The sequence below is a fragment of the Bos grunniens genome, chromosome 7 (genome assembly GCF_055505025.1).
Source record: "Bos grunniens cultivar Pamir isolate PY7600 chromosome 7, Bosgru_T2T1.0, whole genome shotgun sequence".
In the NCBI taxonomy this organism is placed as follows: Eukaryota; Metazoa; Chordata; class Mammalia; order Artiodactyla; family Bovidae; genus Bos; species Bos grunniens.
The window spans coordinates 65,278,278-65,302,113 of NC_141171.1; the positions used below are offsets into that span (position 1 = coordinate 65,278,278).

The 23,836-nt window shown below is 40.5% G+C and overlaps 2 protein-coding genes across 9 annotated transcripts in view; one reads left to right on the plus strand and one right to left on the minus strand.

The window, feature by feature from the left end:
* Positions 1–729, minus strand: part of FAM114A2 (family with sequence similarity 114 member A2) — a 34,475-nt gene extending 33,746 nt beyond the window's left edge. For 3 of the 7 annotated variants that reach the window (XM_086412565.1, XM_086412563.1, XM_086412560.1), the window contains exon 1: positions 682–729. The gene's annotated coding sequence lies outside the window, so the exon portion shown is untranslated. Of the gene's footprint in view, positions 1–463 lie in introns of all 7 variants that reach the window. The other 4 variants (XM_086412564.1, XM_086412562.1, XM_086412558.1 and 1 more) reach the window with 2 other exon arrangements.
* MFAP3 (microfibril associated protein 3) lies at positions 700–17,773 on the plus strand. 2 transcript variants are annotated; one of them, XM_086412566.1, is made up of 3 exons: positions 700–818; positions 10,181–10,665; positions 13,517–17,773. In XM_086412566.1, exons 2-3 carry the CDS (start codon positions 10,371–10,373, stop codon positions 14,308–14,310), a joined length of 1,089 nt encoding a protein of 362 aa, XP_086268692.1. In that variant the 5' UTR covers positions 700–818; positions 10,181–10,370; the 3' UTR covers positions 14,311–17,773. The 2 variants fall into 2 exon arrangements, with proteins under 2 accessions (XP_086268692.1, XP_086268693.1); XM_086412567.1 differs by lacking the exon at positions 700–818 and adding an exon at positions 3,570–3,686.
* The last annotated feature ends 6,063 nt before the right edge of the window (positions 17,774–23,836 follow it).

The window sequence follows — 23,836 nt, forward strand, 5'->3', positions numbered from 1 at the left end:
TTCCTGTAGCTGAATACACATATTTACTTTTTCTTTTACCATCTTTTTGCTATCCGTGTGCTCTCGCCAAGCTACAAAACACAGTGGTATGTACTTAACACACATATTAGATGTTATATATAGTATATAGTAATATAATGGGCTCTGGAGTTAGGCTGACACTCTTCCAACTCTATAACTGAGTGACTGTGGGATTAGTCACCTATCTGCGTCTCTGGTTCCACATCTGTAAAACCTACATGCCAGAGTTCCTAGAAAGACAAAACGACCCAGTGGACGTGAGGGGTTCGGAACAGAGCCTGGCACATAATCGCTCACGGGTAACAGCAGCTGTTAGTACGAAGTGGTTGCCTGGAGCATTACTATCTTTACTAAATAACCACTTGTCTCGAGACGGACAAAATCTGCTCTCCCTTCTTCCCAATTACAAGACCGAGTGCCCAACGGGAGTTCTGGCGTAAACCTGGGCTCCTAAGTTCTCCGACGCTGACAACGACGAGAATTCCTCACACGGGCTTAGCGTTTCAATAACCAAAGGACTTCCGCAGCATCAGCGTCCACCGCGAGGGGCCAGCCGCCCAGCCCCAGGCTGCTTCCTCCCGTTCCTCGGCGACCCCAGGACCCCACACCCGGCCCGCCTCCTCCGGGAAAGCCCCTCACCCAGGCCGCCTCCTCCCTCACCGCCGCCACTGCCTTCTCCGACAAGCTGCTCCTACTGCCCCGGAAGTCCTCTTTCAGGGTGGAGACGGCCTCGCTTAACCGAGAGAACTTCCGGGTCAAGCAGCAGCTCCGGCCGGAAGGAGCTCGGCAGGCGTCTGGTGAGTGAGGGCTGGTTTGGGGTCGCTGTAGGGGGTGTGGAGGGTTTAGTGGGGCACCCGAGACGTGGGTTTGAGCCGGTGGGTTAGGGTACAAGGTAAAAGAAGCTGGAGTATCCGTGGCCGTTTTGCAAGCCTGGCTTGGACTGCTGCAGGCATTCGGCCATCCTGTATTTACTGAGCTCCACCTACCTGCCAGACACTTCTCTGGGCTTTTGGGACACCCTGGTTTACGAGAGACTGTGGCTTTGTGCTCAAGTAGTTGACAGCCTAGTGGAGAAAACCGACCATAAACAAGTTTACAAGCAAACACGGTTATCTAAGATAGTAGTGCGTGCTTTAAAGAAAATTAAGCAGAACAAAGTGATGGAACGAAGCGAGGGGTAAATCTTATGAAGAGCTGCTGATGAGTATTAGGAGCAGAAGAAATAGCAACTGCAAAGGCCTTATCATGGGAACAGACTGAGCCAGGTTAAGGAAAAGGCAAAGGGCCACTGTGAGTGGACCGAAAAGAGGAAGATGAGACCAGGAACTTAAACTGGCCAAATTTTGTAGGGTTTGTGAGCCAAGATAAGAATTTTGACTTTTATTTGAAAAGCAGTGGAAAGGCATTAGAAGGCTTCTGTGCTGAAGAGTAACATGCTGTGATTTATGACTTTAGCTTACCCCTGACCCCTCATCAAAAAGATGTACCTCTTCAGTTGCTCTTGGGCAATGAGAATGCGTGAAACCAAACTGATAGCCAGAAAAAAGTTACAGACACCCTCATTGTACAGATGTACAGATGTGAAAAAAGTCCCAGAGAGGTGAAGGCACCTGACCTTTTAAGAACCCTAGACTTCTAACTCAATTTCATGTTTTCAGAGTTATTTTAATATCTATACATAATAACTGTCACTTCCTAAAACCCTTCAGATAGTTTATTTGCTTTAATGGTGATCCTCTAAATTTAGGGGCATCAGTATCACCTGGGAGCATGTTAAAAATGTGTATTCTCCCCAAACTAAAAACACTATAAGTATAAAATAGGTGTTTTCTTCTGATCTTCTGTTGTAATGTAAAGTGCATAGAATTTGGAGTTTAAGAATAGAAATTTGGTAAACCGCTTGCTGCTGCTGCTGCTGCTAAGTCGCTTCAGTCGTGTCCGACTCTGTGCGACCCCATAGACGGCAGCCCACCAGGCTCCCCTGTCCCTGGGATTCTCCAGCCAAGAACACGAGTGGGTTGCCATTTCCTTCTCCAGTGCATGAAAGTGAAAAGTGAAAGTGAAGTCGCTCAGTTGTGTCCGACCCTCAGCAACCCCATGGACTGCAGCCTTCCAGGCTCCTCTGTCCATGGGATTTTCCAGGCAAGAGTACTGGAGTGGGGTGCCATTGCCGCTTAATTGTGTCTTAATCTTACCTTTTAAATAGTGTTGATGATAATTGTAGTGAAAATTGTTCCAATTTTTTGATCTTAGAATCTCTTGAGACTTTTCAAACTTTTTGAGAATATTGAAGAGGTTTTGTTTGTGTGGCTTATATCTATTATTATGCCATTTTAGATGTCAAAACAGTTTTCCAAAGAGTTATTTATTTAAAATAATTAAATTCATTACATGTTAACATAAAAGGCATGTCTATGAAGAATAGTTTGCCCGCAAAAAAAATTTTTGAGAGAATGGCATTGTTTTGCATTTTTACAAGTTTCTTTAATATCTGACTTAATGGACGACAGCTAGATTGTCATACTTCCTTTGCATTCATTCTCTTGTGATATCATTCATTATGTAGCCTCTGGAAAACAGCACCTATTGTGTGAGAATGAGAGTGAAAGGGCAAATAATGTTCTAGTGTTGTTACGAAAATCATTTTGAAGACGTCTCAGGGACCCCCAGGGACCCGTGCAACACATTTTGCAAATTGCTGAATGACAATATGGTTATGAAAAATTAAAAGATATATGGGCTAAGTTTGCGTGGGACCAAGAAATCTGCATCTTTAATAAGCACCCCAGATTAATTTAAGTGATCTAAGAATTGCATTTTGAGAAAACGAGTTATAGATCAAATTCACTCTAGAGTGTTCTGCCCACCAAAAAAAAGAGAGAAAAACTATGTTTCCATATTTCATATCTCTCGATTAATAATTTCCAGAGATTGAGACTAAAAAGTCAATAAGACATTTATAGCAGGTCCCTTTCTGACTGCCACATTAATGGGGGTCTGAATTCAGAATGTTGATTCCACCCCCACCAAGGGGGTTTTAGACTCTTGTCTTTGGTAAGCTTACAGTCTTTTGGACATACAGATAATTCATAAAAGAAGGAAACTGCGAAGTCTTACAGTTGAGTGCTGTCAGTGTGCTAGAAGACTGACAGCAAAAGAATTCATCTGAAATCCAGAAGGAAGAGTGAGAGCTTAGGTAGGAAGGCTTCTTGAATAAGGTCAAAAACACATTGGATATTGTAGAGAAGGTCCAATTTCCACAGAAAGATGGGGAGGGCAGGAAGTTTCAAGCAGAAGGGACAATTAGAACCAAAACTTTTAGGTGGAAAGTTATTTGGAGATAATAGAGAGTGAAATAAGTATAGTTAAAGCTTTGAGCCATGACAGGGAAGCTGGGGAAATTATAGGATTTAAAGGAAAATAGGAATGATAATCAGTTTGTAAGAAAACTGAGACCACTAAAGATTAGGTTACACCTGTCACACAACTGATTAGTGACAGGTATAACTAAAGACCAGATTTGACTTCTAATCCACTCATTCCTTTAGCAAGGAATTAGTGTACATGCAGGCACAGCTGGGCTCCAACTTCGTGCTTCTCTTCTACCACCTGAATCCATTCCTGGAGAATTACGGATACCATAAAATGTGAAGCTTATTTCATGGGTAGAGGATTTTAAAATTGCCTTGACTCTTTTGGGTTTGTGTTTAGGACCAGTTCTGAGGGGAGCAATATTTGGGACATCAGAGGGATATGGTGGGAATTAAGGAGACCCATTTAAGAATTAAGAGGATAGTGTGGTACCCAGGTAAGGTAAAAGGACCCAGGTGACCTAGGGCAGGGACAGCAGGACTTAATCGAAAAACATCTAGAAGGAAGAAGGAAAAGGTGAATAATAATGGCATGAATTTAAAATGTACATTAGTTCATCTAGTGTTCACAACTACCTTATGAGGTGGTTACTGTAAATAACCTTATTCAATAGATGTATATACTAAGGCCTCTTGATCCCATAGCTTCACACAAGGATAGGATCAAGCACTCTTAATCCTAATTCGCACTCCTAACCACACAGCCATGATGATACTGTAACTTTGATCTTGCAAAACTGGAAGATTTGTATTGTGTGGCTATCATTCAAGTTACATATATGCTAGACAGGTAGATCTGAGGGTGAGAGTAAAGATCTTTTTTTTAGTTATCCTGAAGTTTGAGATACTGGGGGGTAGGGTCAGACCACAGAGGGAAAAAAAATGAGCAAGGAAATCAGTGTCTTTGTGTAGCTTCAGCAGATGCTTATGGCAAAAATGATCATAGTCAAGGGCAAAACAAATAACCCTGGGTTTGAAGCACAGCTTCAGCAAATACAGAAGAGGGTATTCCTCAGTGTGCCAGAAAATATGCTGACGTTTGAGTGCCTAAGCGCCAATGATGAGGTATGCAGTGGCTCCAAGATTCTATTGGGAGCATAAGGGCTATGTTAAGTTAGAAACTTTTTGGAAAATGGCCCTCAAAATGGTGATTTCTGTTTGTGTATTACTAACCTTTGTATGTTACAGATTGCTATAGTAAGGCTTGCGTGTAAGCAGAACAGCTTTTTGTTTGTTCTCTGAAAGGATAGAGGAGTGCTAACAGTCTGCTCTTCATTTCCTTTTTCTCCCCTTTGCCAATTCAGAATGTCACTGACCATTTGTGTGCCTTGTGTAAGGGAACTTCTCCATTTTTCAAGTGTAACAGTGCAGGCAGAGAAGAGTGGATGAGTTGTAAATACAGCTCAAATGCATTTAATTATGGAGAATGAACCATTACGATCCCAGTATTCTTGGAGCAAAAACCAGTACCATCTGGGCATCAGTGTTTTTCCTTCCTTTGAATTATCCCAGAACTATTTCTGCAAACAGCCATTTCTTCAGCCAACTTAATATTGAGCCACGAGAATGGAAATTAGCCACGTTGCTTCCTTATTCACTTCTGTTGAGAATTGGAACAGAATGGGAATATTTCTTCTCTCAGAAGTTGGCAGGCACAGCAACAAGGCAGTCTGTTAGGGATAATAACTTAGGCACTTTTCTTTTTCCTTTTTAATGATACAGCCAATATCCAGAATGGTTCTGTAGGGTAAAATCATCTATATTTCTGATTATTCATGATCCTAGAGAAGCTAACTTTTTACTGTACCTGAAAGATGAAAAAGGAGTTAGATTAAATTTAAATATCACACTCTTCTGTTATTCCTATTCATGCAGAAGACAGGTAATAAAACATTCTACTAAGTAACTTCACTCACAAGCATAGCATAGCTCTTTTTAACTATTTACAGAAAGTGGCACTTTGATTTTCCTTTTTGAATTCTTCTTACCCTCCATATGTCAGCTGCCCCATTGAGAATAGCAGGCATGATATACAAAGTCCCAAACTTAAAACTGAATTGCATTCCTAAAATTTCTGAAGTCTCCCTTTCTCTTTTGTGCTCAGAGCACAATTACACTTCTGTTAAGTACTTCTCCCTGTCTTATATATAGTTAGCCCTTTCTTTTCCTGTCTTCCAGGTTTTGCTGAACTTAATCTTCTTTCTCCCACCTGACCAGTTCTCCATTTCTTTCATTGTTTGCACATTCAGTTTTCATTTTTGTGGTTTTAATTTTGAATGAAATTAGATAAAGATGTTTATTTCTTTAAAAAAAAAAAAGTCTTATTGGAGCCAGGAAGTAGAACTCTGTCAAGAGCCAGAGCAGCATGTGTGAGCCTCTCTTTCTCTTCCCCTCTGTAACTCTCTCCACCACCACCACCACCCGCCTCCCTAGACCCCGTCTCCTGGCTGCTCTTTTTCCCTTCTCCATCCCTGTTGTCCTTTAACGTGGTTGCCTCAGCTCCCTATAATCCTTCTTTTCCTCAAATGTCCCTAACCCACAGTGTCTCAGTCCACATTCCAAGGGAACATTCTTCTTAGTGAGTTGACTTCCTCCTGGATCCAAGAAGGCAGAGTTCCAAAAAAGAAACAACAAAGGCTCTCTGGCACAAACTCAGGACATGGTGAAAACAATGTAATGTCCTGTTAGTCTCCAAGGTCCGTTTACAATGCCTGTTTGATCCATATTTTTGTGAACTATTTGCACTGAGAGAGGAGTGTGAAATTTAAAATTAAAGACTGAAATTACCTTATGATGTTACTCCTTCCCCCTCCAAAATATTTAAGTGGTTTCATGGTATTCCAAGTAAAAGTGTTTTATATATCTTAAATAATGGTTTTGCTGTAAAGTGTTGATTTTAGCACTCGAAGTGATATCAACAATAATAATAACTAGAGTTAACAGTGATTACTGTTACCAGACTCTGTTTTTCACATACTGTCTTTTTCAGACCTTGCAATAATCTTGTGGAAGTAGATGCTATTATTTTCCCTCATTTAAAGATGAGGGAACTGAGGCATAGAGAGATTAAGTCATTAACAGAAGTCGAAAGGCTGATTAGAGTCGAGCCTAGGAAACCTGGTTAGAGAGTCTGTTCACTGAAGTTCTCTGCCACTCTGCCTATCAGAGGCCTGCAAGTATGAGTTTCTAGGGTGAACTTAATCCAGAGTGGAATCTGAGTGATAGCTCTTTTGTGCTGAAAGTGTTCAGACAGTCGAGCACCATTAGGTAGGGCTGTTACAGAGGAAATGAAGAAGTATATTAGTGGTTGCTAGTCCATGAGCCCTCTGCCTCAGAATCACCCAGAGAGCTAATTAAAAACCGTAATTCCAAGGTCCAAACCCAGAGATTTTTATTCACTGGTCTGGGGTGGGACCCAGTAATCTTTATTTTTAACAAGTTCTTTAGGAGATTGAGATGTTCAACCTGGTTTGGAAACTGTACTTGGTTATCTTTTATTCCTACCATTATTTCCTGGGACACGATGGTAAGTGAAGACATTGAGGGTTAGTGGTCGGTTCAAGGAATGCATTTAGGCATTATGCCTTTAAGATCTTTTGAGGTTACTAGCAGTAGCTCTTTTTGTCTCAGAGAATAATCACAAGTGCTAGTAAGTGCACGTAAGTCTGGATAATTATGATCCCTGTTGTATAACATTTGTCAGTTTACAAAGATCCATCACATACTTGATCAGATTTAAACTATTCATCATTAAGTATTTATTGAGTATGTGCTAGTTATGACACATAGCGTTAAAAAATACAGTCCTTGAGCTTAAGAGGCTCATAGGTGAGATGGAGTAGACTGCCTGGCAGTACAGAGCCAGGTGAGTCGTGTACTGGTGAGGGCCACAGGGCTCAGGGAATAGCCGTCTTGCATTCAGGTGAACTCCTGATCTGGATGGGAAGAAGCAGCAGGCCTTGCGAGGAGGCTCGGGGAAGCTGCGTAAAGAAGGAATTCCACACTGCAGTAATACTGCCAGGACACTTGCCCCACAGCCCCCTCACGTGGAGGCTATTCGTTCCTCTGAAATGCTTACATGTCAGAGCAGGGAGAGTGAGTCCATTTCTTCCATTCCTGATGTCTTCTTCCTTGATCTTGGGGTGACAGTAGCATCCCCACAGGTGATCTACCTCACTTTTGAGCCTTTTAGTTCTTTGACTGCTTCACCTTGGACAATTCTTAATTATAGTGAATTTCCTTCACTCACTTCAGCCTCCCACTCCAGTTCCCAAAGTCTTATCTCCAGTTTTTATCTTGGGCCAAACTGCTCCTCTTCAGGATCAGGAATGAGACCCATGACTCTCTAGCCACCATCTCTCATTATGACTGCTTGTAGCTCTTTTTCTTGACTACCTTGCTAACCAATGACTGATCTGCTTTTTCTCTGCCCCGTGTCCCTTTACCTTGATGGCTCTCCCCAACATTCTCCATTCCCATTTACCCCCCAAGTCTTGTCACACACCTTACTTTCTCAGGGAAGCTTTCTGCAACATGGTTAGCTCCCTATAGCATCCTGTACTTTCCTTTGGGTAGCATTTAGTGTATTTTGAATATATTTAATGACCATGTCCTCCACCTGACTGAGTTCCATGAAGGCAGAGACAGTGTCTGTGGTACAGTAGGTTGGCACATAGTAGGTACTCAGTAGACACTGTTGAATAGATGAAAATGTATACCCCTAGTCTAAGATAGTGGGTTGTAGACTCAGTGGTAGGAAGCAGTGGGGAGGAAAGGAATGGCAGGATAAGAAGTGAGGTACTATTAGAATAAACAAGTTGTGGAGGTTTGTTTTGTTTTCTCTACAAAAGAGAGCAGGCCTGCAGCTCAGAGCCTTCAACAGATAGAAGTTTCTCTGCAAGTTAATAACATAGCTTTGTTTGCATTGTGCCTAGTGTACAGTTACTTTTATCCAGACTTTGTGAAAGACAATGAGTTTAAGAAAAGCAGAAATAATAATTTATGAAAAGCATAAAATATAATTTTAAGAAAAGCATAAAAAATAATAAAAAGATATAGTTTTTAAACAAATCATGACAGTAGAAGAAATGAATGAAATTTGGGAAATGCCAACTTGGACGAAGCCACAGAATCTCCTTATGGAAGTCCTGGGTGAAACTTGGAGTACTTTTCAGCACATTCATTTCCTATCACCATTGAGAACCAGTAGTCTAGAATAAAGGACAAAAATCTTATCTGCCAGTTGTAGTAGAAAAGAAGTTGAGAACTATCAAGCCTGAGCACAGTGCCTGGTTTACTTCAGTCATTCTGTAAGCTTTTATTTCCATTGTTTCCACTCTCAACTCCCTCCCAATAGAGGCCAGGATTCTCCTGCTTACTATATAATATGAAGAGCAAGTCAGGGTGAAGAGGTTAGATCAGATCACTTCTGTAATCCCCTTCAGTGCCCAAGAGCTTTGTGTCATTTTAATGGGATTTGGGGAAGAAATGAAAACATACAGTGTTCATCTATTATGTATAGCAAACTCTGAAGTTCTTTGTTTTACTTCAAATGGTCCCTCCTTAAATTTGCAAGATAGAGAAAATTATTGTCATCATCTAACCATCCTTTCAAGGACTAATGAAATTTATATGATATTTACAACTTAACTGTCAAATTTAGACTCTGAGCAGTTTAATGGCAAAATACAGTGATCTGTTGCTTTTTGTGTTACATGATCAAGCAGCTTTTGTATGAATATACAGGGAAGTAAGTGTCATTTCCAAAACTCTTTAGTTTGGCCCTTACAAGAAATAAAGCTAGGTGTTTCATCCCATATTTTATAGAAATTGAAATGAAATATTTCTGTAAGAGTCAGTGATTTTAAAAGAGGAATCAGATGACCAGGAAGTTGATCATAATCACATAGATTCTTGAAATGGGATATTATTTTGCTTTTATTTGTGATATTTTACTCTTCTGAATGTGTCTAACAATCTTTCTCTGTAGTTTGTATTTCTGCTAACTAGACATTTAAGGTGTCAGTTCCTCCCATAGCTAGTTTATAGACTTTGAGTTAGAAATTTGGTATTCTTACAAGCTTATTAAATATACTGTATCTTATCTCTTGATATTGAAAAAATTATTAAAGGAAAATTCTTTTGTTTAATGTTCTTACCCAAGAGGAAAGTTCTATAGCCTCAAAAGCCAGTAACTATTTATTTATGCATAGTGGTGCAATTTTCTAATATTACAAAAAAAACTACTTCAGGTAGCCCTGCGTTATTTATATCTAATGTCTATATACTTGAATTACTCAAATTTTGAACTCCATGGTTATAATTATTATGTAGCAGTTGATTTACATTATTGATATAACAGCAGATGGTAATGGTGCAGGTTGGAATAAAAGATCATTAAGTTAAATATTTTAGCCTTCATTGGCTCCCTCTTGGATGGAATTTGTCAGAGTGAAATAGAATCACAACATTTCAGAACTAGAAGAGCCCTTAGAGATTGTCTCATCTAGTCCCCATTTGACACATGAGAAAACAAGCATAGCTATTTGCCAAGGGCTTACAGCTAGTTATTAGCAAAGCTAATACCGGAATCTAGATCTGCCATTTCCCAGTTCAGTGTTTTTTCTGCTGACTCTGTTGAAATTTTTAGGTGGTATTTTCACTGTTTCACTTCATAATATTTATGTCAGTTATTCTAATCAGTTTCACATCTATTTATTTCTCGAACATAAAGCTTCACTCCATTATGAGTCTTTGTTGGTTAAATTTTGTATCTGGCTCTCTTTCAGGTTGGTCTCCACTCGTATCTTTTAATCTTGAAGACTCCAGAATATACCTGGATCTACCTGTTTGGTTGTTTTTTTTTTTTTTTTTTTGGAAAATTCCAGTACCAAGCAATCAATGACCCACTGTGCTCTTGTTATAATATAGAAGCTATTGAGTTCTCCAAATATAAACGAGATTTTCTCCCATTTTCCCATGAAGCCACTTTGTTGTTTATCCACTTTAGTGGTGAGTGTTATTGTGCCAGCTGCTTTTGCTTTGGAAGATGTAGACTTCAACCAGATGATCCCACTGGGAACAAATCACAGTTCTTCCAATGCATCATTTCTTCCAAGTTTTGAACTCTCAGCAGATTCCCACTCAGGTGATGACGTCATCATAGCCAGAGAGGGAACTAGTGTTTCAATCAAGTGTCTTCTCACAGTCGACCACTATGAACCGGTCTCTTGGTACAACTCAAAAGGACAGCAGCTGGATGACAGAGACAGAGGTAATTATCCCAAAGCATAATTAGTCAAGATTACTCATTTCCTGTTACTTCAATCTTGGTTTTATGGCATATTCAACAAGGAATATCCAAGATGAGGTACTGCAATAAATAGTTAAAACTTTTGAAAGGCCCAGGGTATTATACCTATCAGGAAAAGTGAAATAATGGTAATTACTGAACCAGAAGAAGAAAAAAAATAAAGTATAGTTACAAATTTAAGAAGTGTTCACATAATGATGGTGAGCTGTTTCTTCCCCTCTTGGCGAACTGGTTTCCTTCTTCATTCAAGGTTGGCTCCATCAGGGTTGCTGCACACAGCTGTGTGGACTGTGTACTGCACAGCTCCAGGAGTACCATTTACCTAGACTGTACTGTGAGTAGTACAGTGTGCTGGCCCTGTATGAGTAGATCAAGAAGGATTTTGGTTAAGTGAACTTGTCATAAATAATTTTTTTGTTTTTACTCAGAAATGAATTACTAAAAATGTTGGAAGAAATCCCGGATGTTTTTGAAAATGGTTATAAAGATCAGTACATAAAAGTTTTAACTCCCTCTGAGAATCAGAAGGGCATGGAGGAGGAACTTTATAAGCCCTTCCAGCTCATTTCTCTTTTTAATTCTGTACCTTAACTGCATGAAAATAGGAAAGTTTCTCTTTACATATTTTTGTGTCTCAGTCTTAAAAAATCACACAAACATCATAGTAAGGTGACCAAGGTCTACCTTTTGACAGGTTTTTATTTGATTTTGCTATTTAAGAACCTGTGTACACATCTTAATCAGAATATTGTTTCCTTTAACTAGTGTTCTGTTAGATTTTTTTTTTGAAGACTACCTGTGTTAAAACACCTTAGAAAGAAATCGCCATGAAATATCAATGGGGTAAAGATTAAATTATGGTATCCTCACAAGCTACATTTTGGAAAAGGCCTGCTTATATTTTCTGTTAGAAAGATAGTCTAATCTCTTGGCTATTTATCTTAGACTGGAAAACAGAAAAGGAGACAGATGGTGCTTCCTTCTAAAGTATATGCTAAACATTTTAACCTTCTACAGACTGAGAAACTGGCCACCAAGGAATTGAAGAGTTAGAATGTTAGAAAGAACAGAGCTTCTTAAGAATATAGATCTGTTAAATCAGAATGTCTAGAGTGGTGCCCTGAACATGTATTTTGAACATGATTTGGGGTTCCCTATTTGGAGCCTTATCTTTTTTGGCCCTAGGGTCCTGACAAACACATCTAAGATGTGAGTTACTCAGTAAGTGTGATTATTATAGACTGGTCGTATAAACAGATTTTAGGAGACCAGCCAAGTAGAATGGCAGTTTTATTTTTCTATTTTGCCTTTACTTTGAAAACCACTAACATCTATCACTGATGCTTTCAGCAGCAGCTCTGGACAATTGTATTAAATTTTATGAATCTCAAGTGAGAGGAGTTTAAAAAGCATGTCAGTCTAGTATAAGGTTCATAAATCTTGAGCTATTATCAGCAAGTGAGCTAGAGAGTTTAGATTGTGGTTATAGTGGTTGATGAATGGAGTCTATGTATATAGTTCATCATACTGTGGATTCACAAGATATCTTTTTTATAGCTCCAGGTTTATAGACAGAAGCTTGTAAAATAATGACTATATTCATAGCTACATGTTTTCCTTCTCTTTTTACATTAGTAAAAATATAACTACACAATTTAGATAAATGTTGATGTAGATAAGAATGGGCACGGTCCACAGTGCTTACTAATTGAAGTGCCCCTAAATCCTGAACCGTAGAATCTCAGAGATGAAAGGGAGCTAGAAAATTAGGCACTGAAGCAGTGCTTAACAAGCAGTCCCCCAGCCTCCTCTGGGCCACTACCTGTAGGCATGGGGACCCATACCCTCCACCCCATGTTAGCCCATCTATCCTGTCTTTGAATGGCAGTTAAAGCATTTGTATAGTTAAAGCACAGAGCACACTGAGGACTTAGAGGTGAGAACTGTGCAGGCAGAGCCAAGTTATTCAAGGCTGTTGGTCCTTGTGCTTTGGTTTTCATACTCATATACATTTGTATACACATTCCTGAATGAAGATACCTTCGTGTATGGGAGAAAGGCAGCATGTTTTCAATTTAAAGTAGAAGCCTAGGCATGTTAGGGCAACTTTTATTCTGTCTGCCAGGCTGTTCATTTACCCTCACTTGTGAGACATTGCTTTTGGCTTGTGCTTTATTTACTCTGGCCAGAAAATCAAGATGTTATCATCAACCAACCTTTTCTAACAAGACAAATTAACATGTATAAGGCATGCCAGATTAGCCAGTTAGTAATTGAACAAATACATTAAATTGGTAGGGTTTTGTTTGTCTTTTCTTAAGTAAATAAGTAAACAGTAAATTATTGAAAGTTAAAAAGGAAGTAAAAATTACTCATTACCCTATAAATAGCCATTGTTTTGTATTTCTGAGACATAGCCTTCTAGTTTATGAGAATGTGTAGGTAGAGACTGTGATATAGACACATACACACATATATATAAACATTTCTTTTTAAGGTTAGTCACTTAGCATTATGTTGACACACCTGTCTCCCTGAAAGGTGTCTTACATCTAGCAGTGAAAAGGCAGCCACAATAATCGTTAGTTTCAGGAAGATCTTGATTCCCTTTTTTAAGTTCCAGCCTGTATAAAATTCAGACTCTGAACATAAAAGTCTGCCCTGTCTTACATCATTTAACAAAATAGCAGAACCTAATAGATGAGTTGATGTAACGTGCTCTCATGAAGAGGTGGAATATTGATAAGGCAGTTTGCGTATTTAGTAATAGTACTGTTTATGCTGTAATTTTTTATTTCTGTTGGGTTATCAGGTGGAAAATGGTTGGTTTCTGATAACTTCCTGAATATCACCAACGTAGCCTTTGCTGACCGTGGGCTCTATACATGTCATATCACCTCTCCAACCCGTGCCTCCTACTCGGTCACCCTGCGTGTTATCTTCACCTCGGGAGACATGAGTGTCTACTACATGGTTGTTTGCCTGATTGCCTTTACAATCACTCTCATCTTGAATGTTACACGGCTGTGCATGATGAGCAGCCATCTTCGTAAAACTGAGAAAGCCATCAATGAATTCTTCCGAACTGAAGGGGCAGAGAAACTCCAGAAGGCCTTTGAGATTGCAAAACGCATCCCCATCATCACCTCGGCCAAGACTCTGGAACTTGCCAAAGTCACGCAATTTAAAACCATGGAGTTTGCTCGTTATATCGAAGAACTGGCAAGAAGCGTCCCTCTGCCACCCCTTATTCTAAACTGCCGGGCCTTTGTAGAGGAGATGTTTGAGGCTGTGCGAGTGGATGACCCTGATGAGATGGGAGAGAGAATTAAAGAGAGACCTGCCTTGAATGCGCAAGATGGCATCTTTGTCATTAACCCAGAGATGGGCCGGAGTAATTCACCAGGAGGAGATTCAGATGATGGTTCCCTGAGTGAACAAGGCCAGGAGATAGCAGTTCAAGTTTCTGTCCACCCTCAGTCAGAGACGAAAAGTATTGATACTGATTCTCAGGACAGCAGTCATTTCAGCCCACCTGATGATACAGGATCTACTGAATCGAACTCTAACTACAAAGATGGGTCATTTGAAAGCTGCCAACTGTGAGCTACCCTCATACCTACAAAAACAGCTTGCAGAAAAAGAACATGTTTCATGCAGAAAATAACATTTTTATCAAAAAATAAGTAGGATTTCCCCCCTCATTAATATTAAGCCTATCAGAACATGAATTATTACCAAAATCTTTCTAAAACTTCAGCATTTTTCCTTTCTGATCTTTCTCAGTCATTTTCCCCAAGCTTGATTAAATGATACACATTGAGATTTAAAGGAGCCTGAGAGATCAGTGTAACGGGAAAAGTACCACACCCAAAATTGCATGACTTCTCTTCTAGTCACAGTTCTTTCATTGCTTAAAGCTGACACTTCTCTTGAAGCCTCAGTTTTCCCTCCATTAAAAATGAGGGATTTGCACTAGATGATATCTAAAGTCCTTTCTAGCCCTCTGACTTCTTACCTACCACCTTTAAACCATAAGAATCTTCAGCTCATTTCTAAATAAACCCTTCCCTAGACTTTGAGTCCCTTTTTACAGAAAGGACCTACCTGAGATTTTATTCTGTGATTTGGATTCCCACATCAATGCGGTGCATAGAGGTGTGGGTGTTTTTCAGATGTCTTGCTGGTAGAGCATACAATTGTATATGCTCTGTTGAATCTTTCCAGTATCACCCATGAATATATTGCTATACAGATATCAGGGACCTAACTGCTCATGAGTAAGCTACTTTCCATGAGTAAATTGGTCCTTGTGAGGGTATAGCAGTCTTTTTAACTTACTGAGGTATCATTTAGCTCACTGAGCTGGCACTGATTTCTCAGCTGATCTCCCAAAGTGAAAAATTTGTTCCTAAAGAATAATGTCTTTATTGTTTTTAGAATAAGAAGCAGTGTCAAATCATCTGTCTCTGGTAAATTATGGATTTTGACATTTCTGTTAATGGAATTTCTCAGGCTTTCCCTTTTTAAAAGTACTGGACTCTACGAGACAGTTCTGTGTTTGGGATCTCATTCCAGAGGGAAACCCACAGCTGAATTCCTCTTTAGATCTCTGTCAACACTCTTTACTCTATCGTCTTAAATACGGTGCTAAAGGTTGCATGCCTCCTTACCTTGTTCGTCTTGTTTATATTTTATTGTTGCTGAGGTTTTTATTTTTGTGTACATCAGATGTAGAATTTTAAGCTAGGGCTGCTTTTGTGGCCTTTCTGAGAAGCACTAACCTGAAATAAGATTAGAGAATGGTGTGTGCTGTGTGTTACTATATTAAATATATAGATACAGATATATAGGTATATATATACACACACATACAAATGATCTAGACATAAAGAGGGAGAAAAATTATGAATGATGCCACTTGATTCAACTGTGTATAATAAACACTTCGGACAGTATTTGTTGCCTGGCTGAGATCTGATATAATGGAATTGTAAATACTCCTCAGAGTCATTTCTTCAACTACAGTAAGCTTGGCGTCATATAATTTTAAGAACTTGGCAATGGAGCTCTGTGTGCTTCACATTTCTTCATTTGGCTTCTGATTACTGAAGCTTTACTTGAACTAGAGGTTCCTGAGGGAAATGTTCAGGGGAGGTTTTATCAGGATTTTAATTTAAGGTTTCAAATGGAGGAAGGCAGGAAATTTGAAGTGTGGCCAGATAGAACTCCTGCCTCCCTTTGTGAAGGCTTATCAGAAGTAATACATCTGGTTCTGGATAGCACAAATGAATCAATATGCAGTTTTATCAGGTGGCATTTCAGATAAAGACGATAATGCTGCCTTTTCTGTCTCTCAGGCTGTTTCCATGGAAACCTCCAGAGCCAAACAGAAGCTACCAATCATTTAGCCAAATCTTGTCTTGGCTCATAGACCTGTATTCCTTTAAAGAAAACTGTTTTCATACATTTGGCTATGAGAACAAGGGCTCTGGAACATGCCCTAGATTATAGAACACTTCTTCCCTTCCCAGAATGTTTCTCTTGAGAATTTAAAATTCTTTAAAATCCTTTTCTAAGGTCTGAGTCTGTCCCCTAAATGTCCCTCAGATCTTTAGATAACACTTCATAACCTGTACCTATATAGCAGGTTTGGGGTCATTTTTAGAATGTAGCTTGTCACATTAAAGAGAATGAATTTACCCCCCCATGTTTTCATAATAGACATAGGTATTTGGAACCTTAAGGTAGACATATTTAATGATCAAAGTCCTGGGAAACAGGGCTTGGGAAAAATAAGAAATATTCAGAAAAAAACTGTAAGTTGCACAATACTGTATAAGAGATATAGGCTACTCTAGTGTATCCTGGATAAATTACTTTAGAAGTGTAATGGTGACAATTTAGTTGCCAAAGTAATTGGATTACTCTGAGTATTCCAGGTTATGGTGCCACTGATAAAGTAGGTCAAAATTTAAGTGGAGCCGGTACTTTGTAAATCTGAAATAGTTGTTCACAGGAAGAAAATCACACTCGCTAACATTTTCTCTAGCTAATCAAATACTCTTCATATATAATTAATACTCCTGTTATCTTTTTGTAAAATCCTTAACCTTTTGAACTTCAGCTACAGTCTAACAGTCTTTTGACAATAGTGGTAGTGTAATTATCCTTCTGTCTTGCTAGATTTTATAATTGGTGAACATGCCTTTACTCGGCAATTTGGATTTGAAATAGTTCTGTCATCATTTATAAATTTTGTCTTGTATTGGGATTTAATGACCCTTATCATCCTTGTGAAATAAAATGGTGGCTTTGTAAAATAAATTTACCAAGACAAGGCATATAAACATTTTTAGAGATTCCTTGCCAGCTGAAATTCCTTACCAGTCAGGCATCTTTTGAACTGGTATGCCACTTGTTTATAAGCTGTTTGATAAACCTATCCTCAAAGTTGTATCTGTTCCAACACTTTAGTTCTTGAGTCTGGCCCAGTGGACATTTTTATTTCCTCCCAGCCACCTTGATATAAGTATCTTGGGAGTTGCTGACACCAAATGGTTGTGTGAAGGCTCCTGGCTTCGTCACCTCACTTAACACATATTTTTAAAGTGAAAATTCACAGCTTTCCCTTTTGTCCTCAGTGAACCCGCGCCATAGTCCTCTCCACACCCTGCACGTTGTTTCAGCCTAGGTCAGATTTTGTATTCTGTATCCCAGAGCAGCATGGGAGCATGGCATGTTTGTTTCCAGGGCCCAGCCAGTCATGGGTGCTAGTCTTGCCTCTACACACCAGCTATTGTAACACAAGTATTGAATATATCAGATTTCCTGAATCACCATTTAAAGAATACAATCTTTTCTCTCCTAGGCCAGCAATGTTAAAAATGCTAAGCCTTATGCATAACCTCTAGGTTCTCAACACATTTCATAAAAGTAAATGAATTACTTAATATGGTTCAGATGATGTTTAAATAGTTACCTTTTTAATGAATACTTATAATTTTGTCCTTTTTTTTAAAAAAAAGTTGTACTTGAATGTAATGCATTAAATGTTCAGTGGAGTATATTTTGTTTGTCTGAAGTCTTCTGTAGAGATGTATTCATTTTTATGTTGGTGGAATTTGATGTTAATGATTTTGAGCAGGGGTAAATTTGAAGTCAATTTGGATGCTACTATGTCTACCCATTTAAATTTTACAGATGTTTACTAAGCATCTGTATGTTCTCGGTGCTATGAGCCATACTGAGATGGGTGTCCTGCCTACAGTTGGCATGAGAGTGAAGTTACCAGACCATCCTCACCTGGCGCAAGTACAGCAGTTTCCCATTTCTAAAATAAAGCCATTCTTAGGAAAGGCAGAGCTTGAGTAAAGGCCTAGAGATAATTTAGCACATGTTTTAGAGCAGTGGTCCCCAACCTTTTTGGCACCAGGGGCAGACAGAGCAGGGGAAGTGGGTGGGTGAGTGTGAGGGTGGGCAGGATGATTTCAGGATGATTCTCATAAGACGTGCACAACCCGAATCCCTCATATGCGAAGTTCACAGTAGGGTTCTCACTCCTATGAGAATCCAATGCCACCACTGACCTGACAGGAGGTGGAGCTCAGGCAGCAATGTGATGAATGGGGAGTGGCTATAAATACAGAGGAAGCTTGACTCGTTCCCCCACCGCTCACCTCCTGCTGTGCAGCCCAGGCCACCGACAGAGGGGTAACAGTCTGAGGCTGGGGCAGTTGGGGACCCCTGTCTTACAGAGCTTATGATTAGTGTGTAGGGTTTGTGATGAGGTGTGGCAGTGGGGAGAGCAAATGTCTGCAGTCCCATGGCAGTGAAGCAGGCATGGAAAAGCACAGGATCTCAGGAGACAGGCAAAAGAACAAGTAGAGGTCAACTCATTTCTTAAATGCCACAGACTCCTTAGAATGACCATTTAGCCCCTATCTTGGGACTTGGCCTCTCTGGACTTCAGTAAAGTGGAGTTGGTAACACCTACCTCACAAAATTAACATGAGGATTAAATACAGCAACATGTCAGCAAATACTGTGCAAGCTATGACATGCAATATAGTGTTCAGTTGTTCAGTCGCTCAGTCGTGTCCGACTCTTTACAACCCCGTGAATTGCAGCACGCCAGGCCTCCCTATCCATCACCAACTCCCGGAGTTCACCCAGACTCAACGTCCATCGAGTCAGCGATGCCATCCAGCCATCTCATCCTCTGTCATCCCCTTCTCCTCCTGCCCCCAAACCCTCCCAGCATCAGAGTCTTTTCCAATGAGTCAACTCTTCGCATGAGGTGGCCAAAGTACTGGAGTTTCAGCTTTAGCATCATTCCTTCCAAAGAAATCCCAGGGCTAATCTCCTTCAGAATGGACTGATTGGATCTCCTTGCAATCCAAGGGACTCTCAAGAGTCTTCTCCAACACCACAGTTCAAAAGCATGAATTCTTCGGCACTCAGCCTTCTTCACAGTCCAACTCTCACAGTGTCTGGTAATCACGTAGCCATAGCGTCAGCTTTATTAGCAGGCATGTCCAGCTGATGACTGGTTGCACTTGGACTCAACTGAGAATTCTCCAGATGTCTCTCAGTTACAGTTGCATTTGGCTGCATGCCACAGAAACCCAGTTGTGGTGGCCTACCCAAGTAAGAGGTTTATTTTTCTTAAATAACACAAAGTCCAGAGAAACTCAGCCCTAGGCTAGAACAGCCCAAGTTTGGCATCAAGGGCTCCATCCGAGTCTTTTTTTATCGAAAGACTTCTAGATTTCTTTCCATCCTTAGCATGTAGCCTTCATCTGCACAGTCACAAGATGTTTGAGATTGGGTTCCCCAGAGAAAGGATTCCTCTGCAAGTAGTTTATCTGGAAGGTGAACCCAGGAGTGAGATGAAAAAGAGAGCCAGTACAGGATGAGTTCATTATTTCTCTGAGCAACTGGGCTCAGGCCCTCTGGGGGAGTCAGGACACCCTATCTGCCCCTTGTGTTTGTAGCTTACACCTCAAAGTTGTCCCATCTGAAGGCCAAGGAGCTTGGATGTTTATACACCAACTTCTGTCTGTCAGTGAGGGCTGCTTCCAGCATCACTAACTCTCTGGTACTTCCGACCAGGCTAAGCATGATCCTATAGCCAGCAGAAGCCCTCTGCCAGAGGTACAGGAGCTTTCAATAGAAAAATCTGTAGTCAATATAACAATTTCATATGAGTTTCAAAAGGTTATGGACAGAGTTCTGATGGTACCTGCTACATAGGACAGTTGCTTCCCTTCAGCATCACGTATACATTCCAGGCAGGGAGAAGGCAACAGACACAGCAGCTGAGTCTGTACCTTTGTATTAGGAAGGCAGTAGCTTTCCAGAAGCCTCACCTGACTTCACTGCCAGAACTGGGTTCCATGCTACCTGCTGTAGCTGTAAGGAAGCCTGGGAAGATGAAATTGTATGTTTTTTAACTGGACACACTTCCCCAAAGTGTTCTATTAAGAAAGGAGGGAGGAACGGAAGTTGTGGGCAACTGGTAATTGCAACAAGTTCATCTTCATGTGAATTACAGGAGTAAAATGCAATTCTGTGGTGGGTAAAATTGCAGGCTATGTTCCTTGATATTCACATGTGTGGACGACAAATGTCACCTGCTATATCTGTAAACAAAGGATGGTGCAGCCATCAAGCCATCAGCCACTGCAGCCTTCCCCAGTTGCGCACCATAAGGGGATTCAGGATGGAGACTAGCAGGATACTGGCCTTAGATAGGTAAGGTGCCTATCAAAGGGATGATTTCAGTGACCCAGACTCACATCTTCCCAGACATAGAGAAGGGTTCAGTTCACTAAATTGAGATATCTGGGTTTTCTTTGATTTACAGTAAGCTTCTGCAGTAACCTTTCTGCTTTTGTTGCAAAAACATGTACCTGGCTCCTCTGTTACTTCTTCAGAACAATCCCTCAGAGCTCTCTGGGAGCCTGGATCCTGGACTTAAGTCCTCAGTATAAAGTCCTTGGAGTCCACTGAATAAAACATAATTCTCAACTTTTAGGTTGTGGTGGTGGTTTTTTGTTGTTTTTTTTCAGTTGACACATGCAAGAATCAAGCATTAAATCTTAGGTTAAATCTTCAAGTCATCACTTATATTATCTCCAATTGGCTCAAACAGCAGACAGACAAGTTATGGGTTTCTGTTGGGGCATAATTGGCTTATCTTAACCTATTTATTCATGAACAGATATGTACTGGCCACCTGCTATGAGCAAGCAATAACAAAAATCCTAGGGGACAAGCTTGGCCTGTTGTTAAAAGAAAAGTAAGCCTGTGTGGCTATGAGGAAAGACTGTCAGAAAAGCATACAGGGGCCGGGAATAAGGTTAAAATATTTCAAAGTTTATTTCTTAAGAGGAAATGCTAGCAGTACCTAATTTAGAAGAGGGGATTTGGCAATGTAGGTAGGAAAGTTTGATCATTCAGTAGTACTATTCATTATTGTCCTGGAGTTATCTGCAGCTGAAAAAAATTCCAATTTGCTAATTTTCTTTAAGGAATTAAACTCCTTCAGAGCTCCTTAAATCCCAATCATGTTTATGAGTTTTCATGTTTTCACTGGAACCTATTGATTAGGAAATATATATGTAAATATACATATGTCGCTCCATCTGCCTGGATGATCATAGCTGCTGCCAGCAGGCCGCTTCTTCCTAACAGTTGGGAACACTGCTTTGCCTCCTGCTCAGCTGTATGAAGAAGGAAGACTCAAGTGTCCTAAGTGACAATAAATCAGCCTTCTGGGGGCCTCCTTACCAGAGAAGAGCCACTCTCTGGGAAAGTTTGTCCCTAAGCAGAAGGGAAGTTAATCAGGAAGAATTCCATCTGAGGGGTAGTTTTGCCATATGAATTTCATTGCTCTTTCAGAAACTACAAGCAGGTGGATGGATCATGCTTGAGGCTGCTGTGCTCAAGCCCCTGACCCTTTGAACACCTAAGGCCCTGCCTATTCAGTTTTTCAACAAATGTTTGTTGCACACAAATGAGGGATATCATCATGAGCAAAATCAGAAGTGGTTCCTGTTCTTTGGGAACTAATAGTCTATAGGAAGACAGAACCTATTCAAATAGTCACATGTAGGGTTGTTTTAGTTGCTCAGTCGTGTCCGACTCTGTGACCCCATGGACTGTGGCCCACCAGGTTCCTCTGTTCGTGGGATTTCCCAGGCAAAAAGTACTGAAGTGGATTGCCATTTCCTTCTCCAGGGGATCTTCCCAACCCAGGGATCTAACTTATGTCTACTGCTTGGCGGGCAGATTCTTTACCACTGAGTCACATGGGAAGCCCCCATATGTGGGGTAGATAGTTAAAAACTGAGAGGTGTGCTAGAAAATGAGTCTGTGAGATCTGGATCTAATCAGAGGTCAAAGAAGAATCCACTGAAGTGACACTAGAAGCAGCAGTCATTGCTTGAGGGCTTATTATGTTTCCCTCCTGAGCCAGAGACTATGAATTTAAGACCGGGATCCTACTTAGAAGGAATTTATAGACATCTTGAAAAAGGAACTATCTGAAAGAGACAGTGTGGCATCAAGCACTAAATGGATTAGCACTAGATAGGAAAAGCTGAAGGAGTTAAAGATGAAAAGTGAGTGATAATAGAGGGTGGGCAATAATATGAAGGGGGTGAGATTTGAGGCAGACCAGAGAGGCTGAACAAGACTTCAACAGGGAAGGAAAGGTGTTGATCTGGTCATGGAACTCAGAAATCTTCAATACTGTCCTACTTTCTTTGCAGTAAAAAAAAAAAAAAATTGACCTCCCCATAATCTTCTGGGCTTCCCCAGTGGCTCAGCAGTAGAGAATCCACCTGTGATGCCGGGGACAAGAGTTTGATCGCTGGGTGAGGAAGATCCCCAGGAGAAGGGCATGGCAACCCACCCCAGTGTTCTTGCCTGGAGAATCCCATGGACAGAGGAGCCTGCTGGGCTACAGTCTATAGGGTCACAAAGAGTCAAACACGACTGAAGTGACTTAGCAGGCATGTACATGATCTGCTCCGAGTGTGTCTTCCCAAGTCTACCTTTTAAAGACACCTCCACTCTCTTGGAAATAAAATAACATTCTACCTTTTATATTTGCTCTTTTCCTTTCCAGTTTATGAGCAACTTGAGAGATGACATCATGTATTAGTCACCTATCTTTATAGCCCTTTATTCCTTAGTGTAACACCTTTCTTACAGAAGAGACAGTAAATGTTTTGTCTAATGTAACTGGATTTTGGTTGGGAGGGAGCGAAATTGTTGTGGTATGGTGTATGACCATATTGGTTAATATAGGACTTAGGGGTGAGGGCTGGGGAGGTGTGGCTGCCCCTTCTCCAACAGCACTCTCTTCCTTGGAGACATCAGTGACGTTCAAGTTCTAAATACCATCATCACACTGGTGACTCCAATTTGATATTTCTACCTCTAAGTGCTCTCTTCCAGACTTGTGAATCTAACACTTCACGACTTGGCATCTCCAATTGGCCAGGTACCTCTAAAAGGCATCTCAAAATTAATATGTCCAAAACAGAATTTTTTATTCCCTGCCCTGATAACAAAGGAATACATTCGTTTCTATGCCCACCATCTTCTCTCAGTAAATAGCACCATCATCTAGTTATTTGCTCAAGCCCAAAATTGGTTTCATCCTTGACTCAAGTTCCCTTACTCTCAATATTCAATAGATTAGCAATTTCTCTTATTTAACTTCAGAAACCATATATCTAATCCATCCACTGCCCTCGACTTCCTTTGACATTGATGGTGTCTGGTCCAGAACACCATCCTCTCTTGCCTGTATTATTTGATGTCCCCCACTGTTGTTCCCAGGTGATCCATCCATTCTCAACAGTTCAACCAGACTGAACTTTAAAAGCATAAACCGTGTGTTATCCTAGGCTTATATTCTATAGTGTCTCCCATCACTAGAAGAAAATTCTGAAAGACAGTCCATACTCCTCACTGTGGCCTTTAAGACTCGCTATAAGCTGGCTCCTCAATTGTCCACACTCCTCGCCCACCACACACCTCATTTTGCATCCCAGCCACCCTGACTTCCTTGCTGTTCCTTGAACATACCAAGCTGCTCCCACTGCAGAACCTTTGG

What these genes read in the sequence shown, in the direction of transcription:
- MFAP3 (XM_086412566.1), top strand. Translation starts at nt 10,371, where the DNA reads ATGAAGCCACTTTGTTGTTTATCCACTTTAGTGGTGAGTGTTATTGTG. An exon ending in GCTGGATGACAGAGACAGAG is followed by an intron (nt 10,666 to 13,516) that starts GTAATTATCCCA and finishes TTGGGTTATCAG; the next exon opens with GTGGAAAATGGTTGGTTTCT.